The sequence below is a fragment of the Rhea pennata genome, chromosome 2, assembly GCF_028389875.1.
Source record: "Rhea pennata isolate bPtePen1 chromosome 2, bPtePen1.pri, whole genome shotgun sequence".
NCBI lineage: Eukaryota > Metazoa > Chordata > Aves > Rheiformes > Rheidae > Rhea > Rhea pennata.
The window spans coordinates 45,610,663-45,629,416 of record NC_084664.1 but is presented as its reverse complement, the minus strand read 5'-3'; the positions used below and the strand labels follow the sequence as shown (position 1 = coordinate 45,629,416).

At 34.2% G+C, this 18,754-nt stretch overlaps 1 protein-coding gene across 2 annotated transcripts in view; it reads right to left on the bottom strand.

Annotated features, from left to right (window-relative positions):
* The window catches only part of STT3B (STT3 oligosaccharyltransferase complex catalytic subunit B), a 51,119-nt gene that overhangs the window by 11,888 nt on the left and 20,477 nt on the right, over window positions 1-18,754 (bottom strand). For both annotated transcript variants that reach the window (XM_062569362.1, XM_062569363.1), the window contains 8 exons: window positions 18,544-18,652; window positions 16,620-16,907; window positions 15,512-15,577; window positions 12,241-12,340; window positions 7,677-7,775; window positions 5,920-6,066; window positions 2,228-2,276; window positions 418-572 (listed from right to left, as the gene is read on the bottom strand). In XM_062569362.1, the coding sequence (XP_062425346.1) occupies window positions 418-572; window positions 2,228-2,276; window positions 5,920-6,066; window positions 7,677-7,775; window positions 12,241-12,340; window positions 15,512-15,577; window positions 16,620-16,907; window positions 18,544-18,652 (1,013 nt within the window). The remainder of the gene's footprint in view (window positions 1-417; window positions 573-2,227; window positions 2,277-5,919; window positions 6,067-7,676; window positions 7,776-12,240; window positions 12,341-15,511; window positions 15,578-16,619; window positions 16,908-18,543; window positions 18,653-18,754) is intronic.

Here is an 18,754-nt window from a genome sequence, read left to right as displayed (position 1 = left end):
CCTATGTGCCTGAACGAGTGCCAGAGACCTGAGAAAGAATCAGGTGCCTGGGCATCGCCCTTCGCAGGTGCCCCAAGCTGTTCACCGGACATTGGACGCCTGAGCCCGGCTTGCGAGATCAGCACGTGGCAGACCACGGCATGCCAGGCACACAGCACAACCACGCTCACAAGTATTTTGATCCCATTTCTTAGAAAAGATATTCTTACCATTCTATCAATCCCTGTATGAACTGGACATTTATAAGCTGCTTTAATTACTGCTTAGTGCAGAGAACTTTAAAAAAATTTGTCTTTAAACACATCATTTACACTTCTTTTTAAATACAAGCCATATACTAGCTTTGAGCAAACAAAACAAAATAGAATTGAGTTGAAGACAAGATTTTTCAAAAAATTTAAAAATATTTTCTCTTACCAAAGACTCTTTCATCATTGATGTTTTTGATACAGAACCACAGCCCTGCTGGGAAAGTACACACGAGAATATGCAGATCAAAAAAGAAGGAAACCCATGTTGTAGGCTGATGCTCAGACACAGAGGCAATGATCGGGATGTGAATTTTCGCATACCTTTTTTAAAAAAAATTCAGTTCAAATTATTTTGAAAGGATGAAATTATTAAAACTTGTAAACATTAGGAATTCTGAAATTCTTTTAAAAGGAAGTATTTAAAAGTGTTAATGCTTTATTCAGCATTTGAAATGAAACTGATGAAACTTATACCAAAAAGAGTCCCCACGTGCTACTGTATTTAAGAAGTATTTGGTGTACAGAGTTATTTTAAAATACCAATATAAAGACTTATTTTCATAACAAGTGAAAGAATGGAAATTACAGATGTTTTGTTCTATTATGGCTAACAACCAAGCCAAATCCACCCAAATGAAAACATGCAACTATGGAAGCATTTTGGAGTGATAGCAATCCTTAAGAGTAAGTCTCCTCAAGTTTTCAATGTTGAATCTGAAAAGCTCTCCCCTATATAGAAATATTTTCCTTTTCTTATTACAAAAAGTTGAAGTACTAACTACCAGGCCAGTAACTGTTGCCCCCTGTTTCTTTCAGATACTGAAAAATCAGGCCTTGTCTACACTTTGAAATACATGTTAACCAAGCAACATGTCAAACACTCAATGCGGACAAGGACAAAAACACGTTCTCTATTAAAAGACAGCTATACATACAGACCTAATCTGGGGGTGATAACTGACCATCAAATGAGGTATTGAACATATGTCCTTTTCTTCAATGAGATCTAGGTCTCATTCAAAACTGTATTAACATGTTTTAACGCAAAATGATTTTCTAATGTAGACAAGCCCTCAAAAGTTTGATGCTTTGTGCATATATCTAAATGCAAATATAGACCATTTCATTTGCAGGCAAAGAAGAACAATTGTATGTTCTTCAAATAAAAATGAGGCTTCTGTTACTGACATCTATTCTACTGCATTTATCACAAAGTTTGGTACAGAATTCCGCGTGAGTTGGACTTTGGAGTGTGAGAAAGACACAGTGAGGTGGGAAGGTCTCCTTATCCTTGGTTTTAATCTTAAAATCTATCAGTTGAAATCTACCTGAAAAAATATTTACCTACAAAATATCTGTACGTCTCTCTCTATAGTTTTATTCAGATTATTCCATTACTTAAGTGGTTAAAGAAGCCAACACTAAATTTTTAAAGGTTAATTAAAAAAAATCCACAGGAAAAAAGAAACACCCACCCACAGCCACACACATGAATGAATCAGAGTTGTTTAGAGAAGATACCTGTATACACAAAACAGATGTATAAACATAACAAACAAGCAACATGCAGGAACATACGTGGAACAACTTTGCAATTTTGTAAGATGTTGCACAATGAAAAACAGCTAAGTTCAAGGCTCCTAGTCATTTTAAAATCTGTCCTTAAGTGTTGATGCAACTTTTAGTTATTTTATGCTAAGAAGCATTACAGTTTCACATAGGAGAATATACCATTACATGTTCTAAGATCTCCAAAGAACACAAGAAATTTAATAGACAAATTACTGACAAAGATAGAGTGGTTGCAAAAATCTTGAAACTGCTGCTACAAATGCTCTTTTCAGACAACTGATTGAAACTCACTACATTTTCCTTAACAGGAACAAAGGTTTTGAGAATGACAACAAAGGAGCACGTACTAGTTTTCAGTAGAATGCTCTTGATAGCTAATGCTTATATCCTTTATCTCTACTTACCCAGTGTCCCATAATGAATAAAATCTGCCACTCCAAGGAGCAATATAACCTGAAAGAGACAGAGAAAATCTTGGAAATTTTGACACCAAATAAATACCCTGGTGACTTGGTAACACAGAAGCAGAAAAAGTTTCATTAGATTTTGGGGTATATGTGAACTAGATCTACCATGCTAGGCAGTATACCAACCACGAATCTAGTTTTATAAGAACATAGTCTTACAGGGCCTCACTGTACCAGTTCAATATCAAATACATACATCCCTCAAAAAAAAAAAAAAAAGTGACAAAAATTAAAATGTTTCCCAAGGAATATGATGGATAGCAATCTATACTCTGTAAAGAAATGTAACAAAAATAAAACATAGTTGATCTGATAAGAAATCAATCCTTTTTAAATGCCTGAGCCAGAAGCTGGGAATGATTTTTTTTTGCTCAAGATGTTGATGCTCAATAAAACACTTGTTTCATACTGTTTCTTTACTGATGTATTTATTTGTGACAAAGAATACAAAAACTGCTGCTAGACATACTAATAAGCTTTACGTGTCCTTTTTAAACAAAGCCTCAGCAGGACAGAAAAAAAATATATATCATTACAAAATGAAAGACAGAAAATCTAGTAAGATTCTTAAGTTTTATTTCTGCTTTCCTGGCTACTGTTTCAGCTTCTTCTACATACATCTACAGACAAGCTGAAACATGAAAAAATTAGATCCTGTTATTATCTAAGAGGGCTTTGTGCATGAAGCGTTAAGTCTTCCCTCTGTTTGAGATTTAAACTTAGTATCAACTGACTGAACATTAGTTTAGTATCTTGTTCAGATATTTAAAAATTTTGGTTCATATTTTAGTTCATAATTTATGATATGACAAGATTTTTTTTTCCTTCAGCCATTAGAGGTAAACCTTGCTTCCAAAATGCTGGTTGTACAATAAGGAGAAAGAGCTGTCAACAGATGGGGAACAACAGGTTATGGGTTTCTTAAAGAAGAAACTGGAGATATCTAAAACATGAGGACAGATGGGATTTGCCAGAGGATGCTGAAAGAGTTGGCTGGTGTGATGACTATCCATATCTTTATTTTGAAGAGGGAGGGCCCTGCTGCCTAGAAAATGGCTATGTTGCATCTTTATGAAAGGCAAGAGAATATCCATGGAGCTACATGCCAGTAGCTTGGGTCCCTGGGAAGATCACAGAGCACAACCTCCTGAAATCTATTTCCAAAGATGTGAGGAATGAGAAGGAAATCAGGGATAGTAAGCAGAGATTTACCAAGAGCAAATCATGCTTGACCAATCTGACTGTATTCTATGATGAACTGACTGGCTATGTGGAGGAGGAGAGACCAGTGGATGTAATATACCTTGACTTTAATAATGCTTTTGAATCATTTTCTACTTTCTTATTTGTAAAATGAATGAGCAGAAGGAACAGACTGTTAGATGGTTTGAAAATTGGCTGGACTGACAGGATCAAAATAGTACTCAGCAGCCTGGCATTCAGTTGATGGCTAGGAAGTGAAATATCCCAGATGTCAATACGACGAATATGGCAAAATTAAGGAGAGTGTCTGGCATGCCTCATGGCAGGACTTCAACCCACAACATAACCTCCTCCAAGTGCTGACAAGGCTGCACCTGGAATGCAGGATCTGGCTGGGGGCACCCTGGGGCAAGATGGTTATTAAGAAGAGAGAGATGAACAAGAACTTAGATTACATGGTATACAAAGAAAAAGGCAAGGGAACTGTGTTTTTTGTCTGGTGAAGAGGCAGTATTTAAGTGGTGATCTAGTAGCAATCTAGAACTGTTTAAAAGGCGTTTAGAAAGGTAGTAGAGCCAAACTCTTTTCAGTAGAGATATGATGTAACAGGGGCAATGGCCACAAACTGTTGGTTGGGAGGTTCTGTCCGAAAATTAGGAAAAACTTCCTCACCAAGAGAGCAATGCATCACTGAAATAAGGTGGCCCAGAACCAAGGACACCCACCCTCAAATGTTTTCAACCTTTAGTTAGACAAAACCTTGGCTGACAACATATAGTTTTGGGGAGAACCTAGGGCACCTCCACAGGTCCCTTCTAGGAAGTGTTATTATGACTCTTTGACAGTAGAAAACAGCATCCACAAAGATGTGTTTTTCCCCAACAGTATCATCTTTTTTATGGTAATATACCTACACTTCCTGTGGGCAAATGTGGATATTTCTTTTACCACACATTAATGAAATTACAATTTACCCAGTTTCGCTTCCAACCTTTCGAAAAAAATGCAGCTTTTAATAAAGCTCTTTTAAAATTAGGATCAGAAGCCTACATATTAGCGAATATTTCAAAAAATCAACTGCAATCAAGGCAAATTTTGCCTGACATTGAGATGAAAAGACAAGTTTTATGATGGTATGCCAGTCTGAGAATTTTTACTGTACGTTAGCAGAATCTGTTTGTAAGTACTGAAAAGCAAATCGTAAACCATTAAGTTTTAGAAGACTATGACAAATGAAGATGCTAAGTATTCTTTTGGAGAATACAGAATGATAATTAAAACACCTACGGAACAAATTGTTAAACAACTGATAGAAAAAAAATCTACACTAGAAGCAAACAAGAAAGCAGTGAGTTAAAATAAAAAAGTTAAGTCCCAGGATTTTTTTTTTTTTAATAAAACTGACAAAAGGCACTGTAAATGATTTATAATATTAAGATCACATAATTTATACTAAACAGAATTCCATTTTGGTATGGGTAACATTTAAATAGGAATATAAGATAGCTTTTTCTTGATGAGCAGAAGGAAGTATATAGAGCCAGAGAAAGTATGTCAGAGCCAGAAGTAGTTAATGAAGCATCCGGAGACTGCAACAGACCAAGGACAATCTTGTTTTTGTAAGCTTGGACAAAGTGCCTCAAAGACTGGAGGCTGTAAAGTAGACCTGATGGACATAGATGAATTCTAGTCACAGAGAAATCAGGTTCAACTATTTCAGAAAACAAGTAACTTTATAGTTTGAAGATCACTGTGTATCAGTGCTATTAATAATAAAGGTTATGCTCATCTTCATAATAGACTGTCCATAGTTATGTTCCTCATTCTAATCTAATGATCATTATGTGGATCATAGACAAGCTCAAAATACTGCAATGATGCTATGGAGTTATCTATGCAAAATATATTTGCATGTATCCCCATTTGTTTTCAGTAATGACAGAATTTAAAAACATTTGTCATCTCTCATTCTTTAATTATAGATGTACTTTATCTTGACATAAATTTTATCTGTGCTCTTCAGCCAATTTAAAAAACTTAATTCCTCCAGCACCCATAAAGCTTTGCCTGAGTTTTGTAGCATCTTGCATTCAGCTAGCTTAAGTTTTCATAAAAATTAGAACCCAGTATCTGCTTTTATTCATGCTGAAGCTCATTACCAATGGGCATTCATTATCCTTCTGTTTGATCAGAGAAACTATGGGAAGACTGCTAACATTTCCTGACAATTGATAAATTTTCCTAGAAAAAAATCCTGCAGCCCACCAACAGCAAGCACTGTGAATTCAGATACACAGAAAAGAGTAAGTAACACGGACACAACCTTGCTGTGGGGTTGCTAACATCTACTCTAGACTAAGCCAAATGTCAATCACCTAGGTTAGCTGCTCTGAAGAAAAACTAGTTTCACACTGGAGATTATTTACCTGTGTATGTTAAATAAATGACACTCAGGAACACAATACCAGCAGCCAGTGACACACCCAAGAAGAACAGTGTCTGAAATTCTTGCTTGGTTAATCTGTCTCTCAAATACTGCAGAAAAGCATATGCCTGCAACAGTGCAAAAACACCTAAAGAAAGAGGGAAGTTATTGTTTAAATGCTCAAAAGCAGCACTAGCTGTTGTAGCAACTGACATACTTTAGCTGTAATTGAACTAGAAAAATACATGTAATGCATATTCTTACGGCTGAAAACCAGTATAAAACCATCCTTTCCAACAAATAGTCTTTCACACTTAATAGGGATGATCCTTCCTTCCAATGACTGAAATTACTTTCCAAAATATTCTTTGCTTAATATCATGAGCTCCAACACCCACTACTCTTTGCCTCAAAATTAAACTGGGGTGAGGGAGATGATCATCTGAGAATAGTTTGCTTACATTTCAACAAAAACACAAGTTAGCATACCTAGATCTAGCAAAAAAGTATAATACAGCTCTTGGCTAGCTGAAGTTATGAGTTGCAAGGAGAGAACTCAAACAAAACACACCACACACACACACACACACACACACACAAAAAAAAAATGCAGCTAATTCATAAACCTATGGGAATTAAGCTGCAGAACAATACAGCAAAATTTAATGAAAATATCCCAGTGATTCAATAACTTCGTATAATTTAGTTGTCTGTTATAGTGGAATTCACTGGATAAAGCACCCTGCACCCTTAAAAAAACAGCTCAAGAGTTTAAGACGCAAATCTTGGGCATTTCAACATATATAACCAGATCAATCCAATGACGAGGTCCATTCAAAAGCAAAAATTCACTGGTAGCTGATAGAAGAACGAGATAACTCAATTTCATGTTCCTTCTCCAATTTAAGAATGAAATTGAGGTGCAATCTACTAGCTATGCGCTTCCAGAGAAAGACACAAATTTTATGCATTAAATCCATACAAAATTCTTCAGAATTTGCAAATTATCGTTTAATAATCTTTACTTTTTTCATTATATTCAGAATATTGAAAAAATTGTCATTTAACTAATAATTTTTCAATATTGCTCTGGTACATTTTAGTGGTATGCCAATAACTGCCCCAAATACAACTTGATAAATGATAATTCATAATAAAAAATGGGAGGAGTCTAACAAACTGAGCTATAATCACACAAAAAATATATAGTCTTAACCTCTATCCTAAATCTGACTTATGTAAACTATCACTGACAAGAAATCAAGATGCCTGAATGTCTAACAACTATTGAAAATTAATTTACTTTACAGAAAAGAAAATACGAAAAAGATTAAAATCAGTAATTTAAAAATTTATTTCTAGAAGAGTGAGTGAAGGCATTCATATCTAACTTTGAAGATCAACTCTAAAAACAAACTGCTCAGTAAAAACTGTGTTTATCAATATCTAATATTTCAATTGTATAATGCTTGAAGGCAACATTAAATTGTAAAACAGTGGAGATCATCAACTTGTAAAATAAGTGCTTGTCAGAATGAGTAACTGCTCCAGTTTGACAGAAGTGCTTCATACTTTGTGCTCGCACAAAGAAGGATAATGTGTCAATTCTGAAGAAAACTTCCCCATGATACTAAATATTCAGTGCTTTTTTTTGCTTTAACACTTCAGTTTGTTACTAAAGGAAACAAAGCCACCAGGGTTTGGGGTTTTCTTGTGCTAAACAGCTCCTCTGAAAATAAAAACATTTTATTTTCTTACCTGCAGCTGCCATGTGTTCACTTGTCCTAATGGGCTGAAATCCCACAAAAGGTATCTGCATGGATAATATTAAACCCACAATGTAGAAAGTGCTATATGCTAAAAAAGGTGTGGAGAGAACAGAAAGGTGGAAAGAAAATAAATGAGTACATACATTTCAGAAAGCCTTGGCTCCCTATTAGAGTCCATTCTTCCCCACCCCACAAAACTGCAGAGACACAACAGAACTGTATCATTTTAAATGTTTTGGCCATACTAATTATTTTTCTTTATCCTTTCTTTGATTAGCTTAAACATACATACTGCATCCAGTTCTAGAGAAAGGAGCAAAGTTTCGCTGTTTCTAATTGTATTTTTTTTTTCTCCTAAGTTTAAGGATATAAACCATCTACCCAAGACACTCCATCTTGGAAATAATTTCCTCCTCCTCTTTTGCTTTCTTGCTTGGTGAGGGGAAAAGAGAAAGCAGAGGTCTCAGATAACTCACATAACTGACAAAAGCAGCTCCTATATGAGGAAAAACTAAAGGGACAGGACCTCAGAGAAGCAAGACACCTAAGAGAATCTATTACCTACTTGGAAAATGTAGGTGTGATTTAAATCCTATCGAAATAGAGTACATAAATATTTACATAAGCTATTCAGTTTTAGGTATTCCAGGGTGAGGAAAAAGACGACAGAGAAAGTGGGCAGATAAAAGAAATATCAATTCTGAGCAGATATGAATCCAATTAAGTTGGATGGTTATTTCAAATGTAAAGTCCAAATGACATTTTTGTCATTCAGTGACAGCCATCCACTTTCTAGATTTTTTTTTTTTTAAGACTCCTACAAATGATGGATCACTGTCTTTGCTATGGCCTCAACTTTACGAGGAGATTCCTGATCTCATACAATCCTCTACTAAGTTCCATATGAACAGGTCTGGGGATGACATCATTTACCACCAGAACTGTTTTCATAGTACCAGGGTGGTGTCTCTCAGGAATTATGGTACTTTATGATTTGCCAAACCTCACCAAAAATGATTGGTGATGGTTCCTACCACTTGCTCTCTTTTCTGGTGCATTCTTTGCAGCATTGGTATTTCAGAAGCTGGCCTAGCTACATATCTATTCCCTCTGATGTCACTGAAATATATTTTTGCTATATAAAATTCAATTTGAGGAATTCACTACAACATAAATCATTCACTGTATGATGAAAGTGTTACAACACTGCCATCCTGTGGAACTCTAGTGATTGGCATTAATCACCACATTTCACATTTGTTAAAGTGAGACCATTGTAAATCATCATTTTTAAGCCTGGTCCTACAATCATTTTTTTATTTAATAATTACTTAAGCTCACTTTTTAATGCATCCCATCCATCTCTTTCAAATGGCTATGAGATCTGCCGGCCTGAGATCAAAAAAAAGTGCTAATTTACACAGCAATAAAGCTTTGCTAGGAACTTGATACACCACCATGACAAACCATCACGAACTTTCCATGTTCCTTTATGTTCTGTTTGTATAGTCTTGGTATATTGGATTGCATTTTGCTTCATGCAATCCACTTTCATGACTATAACTTTAATTAGGTCAACAACAACCACCACCTAACCTACTAGATAAAGCCATTTTAAAAAAGGCTGATAATCTAAGCTGCTGTGTACTGCAAAAACATGAGAATAACCTACTGGGAAACTTATCTAAAGAACATCAGCAAATACTTCATCACACGCTTTCAAGTGATGCATTATAACCACCAGAAATGCAAGTGCTAATCATCTGAAACTTTGGAAGACAAAAAATTGATAAATACATGGCTGCACACTATTTAAATGATGAAACACAACACAGAAGAAATGCATTATTGAAATTAAGCTTTAAATTCTGGAAGATCCGTAAGTGCTTCTGTTATCAAATACTTTGAAAAGCATATAGAATTTAATTGTACAGAAAAAAAATTACAAGTTGATACAGGTGAAAATTACTAAGTCTCTTAAGTGCATAATCATGACTTAAACCTGTATGGTACCTTTCCAAATGTAAAGTCACTTACTTTTTAAATGTATGATAAACTATAATAAAAAAACTACCAGTACAACAATAGAAAATAATATTAGTAGTTCCTGCATCCAAATAATTAGGTTATTTTCCCTATGCAAATGCTTTTAATACACTGGAATTGTAAGCTAGTTGATCTTATTTATTAACCCAGTAAAAACTGAATGAAAGATACTGACCACTGTCAAGTCTTAATAATCTCTCCTCCCTTCCTCCAGCTTGATTTTAAATGTTCAAATGTATTAGCATAGTCACCATTGATACCAAGTAGCTCAGAATTTACCTGCCTGAGGTATTAATCTGCCTGCAAGTCATAAAATATCTTAACATTGACAAAAAGTTCATGTTCTGGAAATTTTTTACCCATTGAATGATTATAAACTACACTGCAAATTAGATTACGTCCCACAAATCTTCCTTTGGTATATGACTATATGCATGAAAAATATAGCCCATGATGTAGTCATTGCTTTTTTTTTTTTTTAAAAAAAAAATCTTCATTCTAAATATTTTTTCTATGTATTTTCTAATATAGTAGATAAAATGTTCTACAGTTACAAGAAATAAGATGATGCTAGTTTAGAATAAAATTAAGTAACCAGAGTTTTTTTAAAAAAAAAAAAAACAAACAAAAAAAAAAAACCAAAAACACGCACCTTAGTAGAACTACTATGGATACATTTTTTACTAGCTATTGTCACCTGTTAATAGGTTACAAGAAGTTTTAACTGCACATTGATAATTTTGAGAATGTAGACACTCCTACATTCACATCACAGACACTCTGAAAATATCTTTATTCTCCTTACTTTCGTGAGGTTTTGTAAACTCATCCTCTTATCTGAATAGTCTAGAAGAGAAGTACAATTTTATTTCTTCCCACAAACGCTTTAACTTGTTTCTTACCTATTTTACAAAAACATCCTGTTAAACAAACCTTTCACATATTGATGCAAGATGTAGACATCTCTGTGTGTAAGGCTTCTCATGGAAGTTTAAACTAAGCCAGCAGCTGCAATGAAACACTTCAGCAGCAAAGACATTTTAATTCCAACAACTCTGCACTGCAGCTCCCTCACAGATGAGGGACAGTAACATCTCAAAATATTGTAGCTATTTACAAAACAAATATGTAACAAAACCTTTAATTTTTATTGAACTAGCAACATTATTTTCCCCAGAGAATTTCAAAGCCTAGTTCATTAGGCTGAAAACTGAAAAAGCAAGAATTCTTATTCTTTTTTATTCCTAGTTACTATGTGCCTTTAGGATTTTATAATGGATTTTAGCTTCTCTTGCTTCTTATGCTTCACTCAAACATTGGAAAATGCTCAATATACTAATTCGAAATGCAAAACAAGATGAATTACTCCCCTCTTTTTTTTATGAAGAATGTAACGAATATTATCATTAAAAATTAGAGGGTCAGCACTTAAAGAGTTCCAGTTTCTGAGTTACATAAATACGTAACTAAGAAGCAATATATATAATATATATATTTATATATATATATATATATACACACACACAGTTAATAAAAATGAAAAACTCCCATAATGAACTTGAGTAAATATTATAGTGCATAATTGTTTAAACAGATGTGTAAAAATTGTAATTTCTATGGCAGGCACTGGAACAAAAAGCTTAAAATAATAATTAAAAAAAAGCCTAAAACATATATTTACTAATATAAAACAGATTTTACATTTAACCCATATGATGTTCTCAAACTATCTGTTGTAAGGTAGCCAAAAATGTTCTAACTTCTAAATATTTGAATGTCAAAATTGCTTGTTATTTTATACACCCACACCCACCCCATGGCCAACTGATTTAACTTGTAAAGTCTATGTAAACTGTTGACAGAGTATTCAAATGTCAGGCAAATCAATTAAAGCTACTGTCTTAAGATTACCATTCACATCTTCCTGAAACTGGAAGGAAGACTGTTCCACTAACCCAATAAAATCTTTAGGGTTTATGTGGATTGGACAGACTCTTAAGCTGCTTTTAGTCCTGCTTATATAAACACAATTACAGTGTTTAAAACTTCCTATGCCTTTTCTCAGATGTCACAATATGCTATAATGCTTGTGCAATTTTCCCTGCACATCTTTTTAAAAATAGCAATTATTTCACATACTGGCAAAAGGCAGGAAGATGAAGCATTATTATATACTTAACTATTTTATAAGTATATTGAAAGGCTTCTACAAATATCAAACCATCTAGTAATTTCCTTTTTACCTCAGTGCACTAAAAAGAAGAGAAAATGAATTAACAACTATAACCCTGAGGTTTTAGAAATGTGAACAATTTTTATCTCCCTATTTTCATGTTGTAGAGAATAATCAACTATCATCTGTGGTCAAACTAATAAAATGTAACCTGATACGGAATTACTTCATTCCCACCTAATGCAAAACATAGGTATAATTATTTTTGTATATCATGATTTAGCACTTGACAATGACTGTTCAGTGAAGAACGTATTTCAAGGAGAACACTTACCAATGTAGACCCTCCTGCTGTATCTCTGCATCAGCAACAGAACAAACACGTGCAGTGGAATAAGGTTGATGATAAAAACATAACCACCCCATGCAGAGACCTACAGGAAATGTAATAGGTTATCAGATCATTTAAATATGATCTAAAAATACCTGTAGATTCTTAGAATAGTCAATACTAGATTTATACATGTTGATAGTCTAACAAGAAAACATAAACCCCATCTAGATAAACTGTGAAAAATACTAGTAATACCACTGTAATCTTCCTCAACATTTGTTACCAAAAAAAGATTAAAAAGAAAAAAAAATCAAAACACATGGTGTTACCAAAATATTAAGTTCTTTGAAATAGGCCGGTGGATTTTCAAAGCTATCTTTCTTACACTTTCCCTTTCTCTCATCCTGGTCACAGTGGCAAACAAGAACGTGTTGCCTGGGACTTTCCCATGGTGGAGGCTGCAGCACAAGGTAGCAGCAGACTCCCATCTGGGATCCAAGATTTTCCTACAATACACAAATTTAGCACTACACTTTGTGCTTTCTAGGCAGGACAGGGAACAGTACCTCTAGCAAGAGGGAGGAGAAAGGGAGCAAGATATACCTCCGGCAGCAGAACTGCTGGGGGAGAGCGGCCAAGGCAGGTTGCAGTGCACAGAAGGAAACAAAAGCAGTGGAAAAGAAACACAGGGAAACGGGGCTCAGTGCTGAAGTTTGGTGTACAGTAATACTGTGGATATTGTGAACCAGTAACAGCAGCACCTGAAGTATTGGTATGATTTACTTCGTATTGAAATACCACAATGTTATCAATATATCACTTATTGTGAGTTTAGATAAAGATTTAATGAGCTACCAGCACAATGTGTTATCTAAATTTTTAATGCATTTAGAAGGGCCAATGTTGACAAGGCAGTCTATATTTTAACACATATTCACTTGTTAAATTTAAGTCTAGACTTCTCCCATATGTGCCATGCCTAGCCTAGTTCTTCATTTTTGGAATGCATTAACAAATGTGTTTATTTTAATCACACTTTTAGGCTTAGATTCATACATATATTTTTAAAACCCTGGCATTCAAAAAAAAAAAAAAAAAAAAACACCCAAATGACTTACAGCTTTTTAAAGCAAACTTGAAAATAAGGACAAAACAAGGTACTATTTTTTTGTATTACTCCTAAAAAAAGCTCAGTGCTTAAAAAGCTGGGGTAAACTGATTCAGACAACCTGGAACGCACAGAAAAGAAAATTACTAGTTCTAGAAAATTTTCTAGATCATTGTAGCTTATCATGATTCTAATGCCAAATCACTACAATGAAGTACCACAGTATAGACAAGCAATTTTATTTATCAAGACAAAATGCAGTAAAGATAAATAAGACAATAGGATGAGAACAAAAGGGCAAATAGGACATTGTCATATTTAGGGAGAGGTTTGAATGATGCAGGAAGTCGAGAGTTCATACAGACTAAAGACCTGCATTTTCAATTAACATCTATTCTTTAATTATACGAAGATTAAACCAAATCTACGCACTTAAAGAAAAGAACTGAAGATTCATTTCTAAGCTTTGCAAACACAGTGGAGGCTTCCTCATAGACTGGAAAAAAAGATAGCAGTGGAAAAATGCTTTTACTCCTGTGAGGGCTGACTCAGTGTATGGGTTTACATTTATTTTCAACTGTCCTCATAAATGAAAAGCTATCCCAAGCCAAATTGACTTAAGTCAAATAAATGCTAAAAATACCATGAATGCAAGGGAGGGAAAAAAAAAAAAAAGCTCCATTTGGATGCAATGTTGTGAGTAAAATTACCACATCAGTGAGTTAGACATGTATTTCAAGAAGATTTAGATATCAAAGATTTTTATCAGTCAATTACATTCTGTCCTACAACTTCACCCAAGCAAAATGCCTAGAAGGGCACGTTAACAACATTCTACCACAAAAGCAAATACATTATACAACAAACCACCACCCCTTTCAAAGGGTGCCCTCAGATCAGCCTAACATATAAGAAATATAAACATAACAACTCAAAATCTTGTCTGTCTGATTTTGTACTGCATTGATATCTGTACTGCACATACAGGATCTCTTCACTGTAACGTAATATAAAGGGCAATACTGTGTTGAAGTGGCTGTTTATTTAATGACTTTGCAGAAGAAAAGGAAGAGAAATGAGGGGAGGAAATAAATGTACTCTTAACAGGAGATAGTTGCCCTCTTGTGACTTGCACAAAGTGCTAATATTTGCTGTTAGAACAGAAGGAAAAAAAAATCCCACACAACCAAAAACTGAACATAAAAGCTAGAGGACTCTAGGCAGCATCCAGACAACCTCTGAATTAGTCTTGTATTTTAAAATTAAGTCATGCAAAACAACTCAAAAGTTCTTTTTTCTTGCAAATCTGCTTACCTAGTTGTAGAAAAGCAGTATTTAATATCTTGATCTTAATACCAAGCAATTATCCTGACTGTCCTGCCATTACTCATTTTGAGGCTATTTTTCCTCCTGATTGTTCACGTGACCACACACACAAAAAAAATGTTCATGAATTAGGGAAAATAAAGGTCTCTGTTTCATTCGGATTGGAAAATTCTTCAAATCTAAGGTTTCAGAAGATATGGGAGGGAAAAAGCCCAATTTCCCTCTAATTCTACTACTTGAAGTATCTCCCCAACTTTACTACTAGTTTTGTGTCTATTAGCTTGTAAGGAGAGCTCTGCAATAGCCTCCCTTCCCACAGACTGAAAAATGAAAAGGCAATTTATGATAACTTAATCTGACTTCCTGCATAAGTAATTGAATTCATTCATTAGTTCTGATTGATTCTATTGCTTGATTATACCCCCGAAAGTAGCTCTCAGTTATAAAAATACAGCTGCATATATAAAAATTATTAATAATATTATGTTTCAATAATAATAATGTAAACAACAATATCAAAATGCCACCTTCATTCACCTGGACCGAATAAATTCCATTGAATCAGTTTCTATTCATAATGGAAGATTTGCAAGTAAAGCTATTATATTTAAACAATATTTTTTAATATTGTTGCAGTTATGTGTGCTTAAATTTAAATACTTAAGTTTCAAAGTAAATATGATTAAGAAGATATAAATAAGTATTTGCTAATAAAATAAACAAGTTCACATTATGGCCCCAAAAGATTAATATCTCATATCTGCTGTGCTTTAGCGACATACGAAATAGGTCAGTCTTGCTCACATAGCTTAGCTATAATATATATAAAAAGCTTACCATGTAAAAGTAGGATAGACAGCAGCAGATTGTCCAAAAGACTGACCCAGTTTTCACTGACTTGACCTTTAAAAATAATCAGTTATTTATGAGTGACAAACAAATACTGGACAACACTACAAAATTTCGCTCCAAGACAGAAGAACTAAATTATGTTAAATCATTTTTACAGCTGTCAAAAGAACTCATACACTTCTGATGCCCATAAAACCAAACTGCAAGTGCAATTCAGTTGACATATGACATGTTGCTTATACCCATCTCTAGTTAATGAGAAGGCAGGATGCAATGCAACTGTCTGCTTCATCATCCGAGGCAGAAAAGTAGCTGCAATACCTCTGTGCTACTTTGTCGAATGTATTACGATTACCACATTATGATTTTAAGTGTGGACTTCCTCTGGCTAGTATCAGTCCCAACTCTACTATTATAGACGTTAAGAGCTATCCTGTAATTTTGGAAAATTCACTTAAGGTTAATGACAGCATTCATATATAACTAAAAGTTTAGTGGGATCCATAAACTGGGCCAGAAATATGATTTTGCCCAAAACTGACAGTGGAAATTGTGATGTGCAAAAACAGGAATGAAAAACTAACTTTACAGCTTCATTTCAAGTCATCTATAAAATACACCTGATCCATACATAATTCTACAAAACTTACGCAAATATTATTGCACTATGCACTCTCGTTAAATGACTTCCATAAGAACAGCTAAGCGCTATCATGTCTTAGGTATTACCAAGTAACAATGATCGGTTGATTCTATTATCGTCATCAAACACAGCATGAATCTGGAATTGCAGTTAATTCTAAGTAAAGATTAAAATAGAAAAAAAAATCCCATATTATTAGAGGATACTGTACAATTGAATAATAGTTTTACATTACAAACTAAAGAGCATTATTATGAAGTGGTTCCGATCACGTGACTTCTCAGTACTTGCCTGATCCCAAGCCAAGAGGAAGAGAGATGAGAGGGAGAAAAAGATGACAGGGAGGAAGAAAATGTAAGGATTCAATTTGGATCCTAAGAAAAATCAGTTATTTGGTTGGAAGAGGAACCAAAAATCCCTCACAAAGTGGAAGACTTATCAAATACTTACCCATAAATAGTATGTGAACTGCAGTGCAAAAATAGCTATGCCTTCATTGTCAAATGATCCTGCTACTGATCGAGATATGTAACCTGGAACTATGGCAATAAAACAGGCAGCCAAAAGTCCTGCTCCCTGGTTCCACAGTTCTCTGGTGAGCAGGAAAGTAGAAATAGCTGTAAGGCCGCTAAAAACTGGTGCTAGGAACACACATACATCTCTTATATGGACTGTCACGTTAAGCATATTTAAAATCCAATGTATAAGGCCTGCTGTCACCATCAGCCCTGGGTACACCTGAAAGGAGAATAGATACACTCAGATTAGTGCAGAAAATGATTGAGGTAAATTTATTTACATGTAATTTGCAGTGAAATAAAGTCATTTCTTAAGTAGATATCAACAATGATCAGACAAAGTTAACGAAGTTATTTTAGTATTGCTTTAATCACTTTTTGTCAGCAACTTTAAGAACTTCTGGTGTTCAAGGTTTAATCAATTGCTAGCATTTGGGCAACAATCCTTTTTCTAAATAAATAAGCAGCACAAAAATAATATCCTATCTTGCCTGACATTTGTCATATAATGAGATGAATTTGTGGTTAAGGTAGGCAATCCGTTGCTAAAGTTTGCAAGAGAATTCTTCTTGTGGAAAAAAAAGAAAAAGAAAAAAAACATTTCCCAGCCTTGCTCATTTTTCTCTAAAATGCACCATGCAGTTCTATTTCTGTGCTCGTAGGAGAAAATGTATATCAAGTTTTTTTTTTAAATGCTAAAAAGTTGACTCTAAAAATGAACTAAGGTATCCTCCAGGAAAGCGCAGACTTCTACAAATCTACTGAATTTATCAGAGAATACTGGAGAACGTTAAAACATTCTTAATAGTTAGTTTTACTCTCCCACATTTATCAACATTAGAAAAAACAATATGCATTAGAAAAATTAATATGGACTTCAGCTGCCTTAGTTTCACTCCAGAATTAAAACATTTTTTTCATTAAGTGAACACAGAGATGATGGGATATTCTTTTGCATAGATCCTTGACAGTTGATTTTCAAGATAAACTACAAAAACTTAATTGCCCTAAGACTTCCAAAATAAGGTATACAACCACAAATTTCATTTTATTTTCTAAGGCTTTTACTTCAGATAAGATAGGTATGGAAAAAAGTTACATAAAAAGGGTCTCACAGATATCTCTAAGATACTAAAACAAATGGTCATCTAGTTATTACAAAAGGCTTTGTAAATGCACTTAAATGGTATTTCCCACAATTAATGTAAGTTTTAATGCACTTTCAATGTCAAATGTGACGGTGTTAGTTAATGTTACTAAAGTTATCCTACTAATGAAATATATTCATATTCTGATTTGATAATCGTTTCTTACACTCTTCCTGTTTTGTGACACATCAACAGGAATCTCTCCCACCAATTTAACTTCAAAAGGTCTTTTTCTCAGTGAAATCCTAACAATATTTTCCATACACAGAAAAATGTCCACTAAAAATACACTATGGGATTAAAACTTGCATGCAAAGTGAAAAAAAAGGCAAAAAAAATCCATTGGAAAATAGCTGTCTAAATCTCTTAAGGTATCGTTGTGTAATGATATTTTTTCCACACAAGAAAACTGCAATTAGAGGAGTCAAAATATCCCTATTTATTACTATTAGAAGTTGATATGTAAGACGGTATCACGCTGTTTTGTACTTCTTGTTGACAGTATGCTGTTGGGTAAGGACAAAAGCATGTCGACTTACTTAGTTTCTGCAGCTAGAAATTAAAAAAACATCTTGCTATTCCCTCTGCAGCAATTGACAATGAAAAGCTTATTCCATTAAGATTCTCCTTTTACCCATGTCAAAGTTGTATTTGAACTTCAATAAAATTACTGCAATGTCATCTTAAAGTAATTATTATAATACTTACAGTTCCACCTACTATTCTTCCCAGCGGATACCATGCTCTTTCATCAAACCAATTTAAAAATTCATAAAACCCGTGGGATGCAAGATGATGTGTTGATCTATAGTTAAACCTAGAGAGAGGAAAAAAAAGGGGGGGGGGATTTAAAAAACAAAAAACACCATATAGATTTCAGACATGCTCTGTTTTCTAAGATCTGGAAAGTAATTAAACA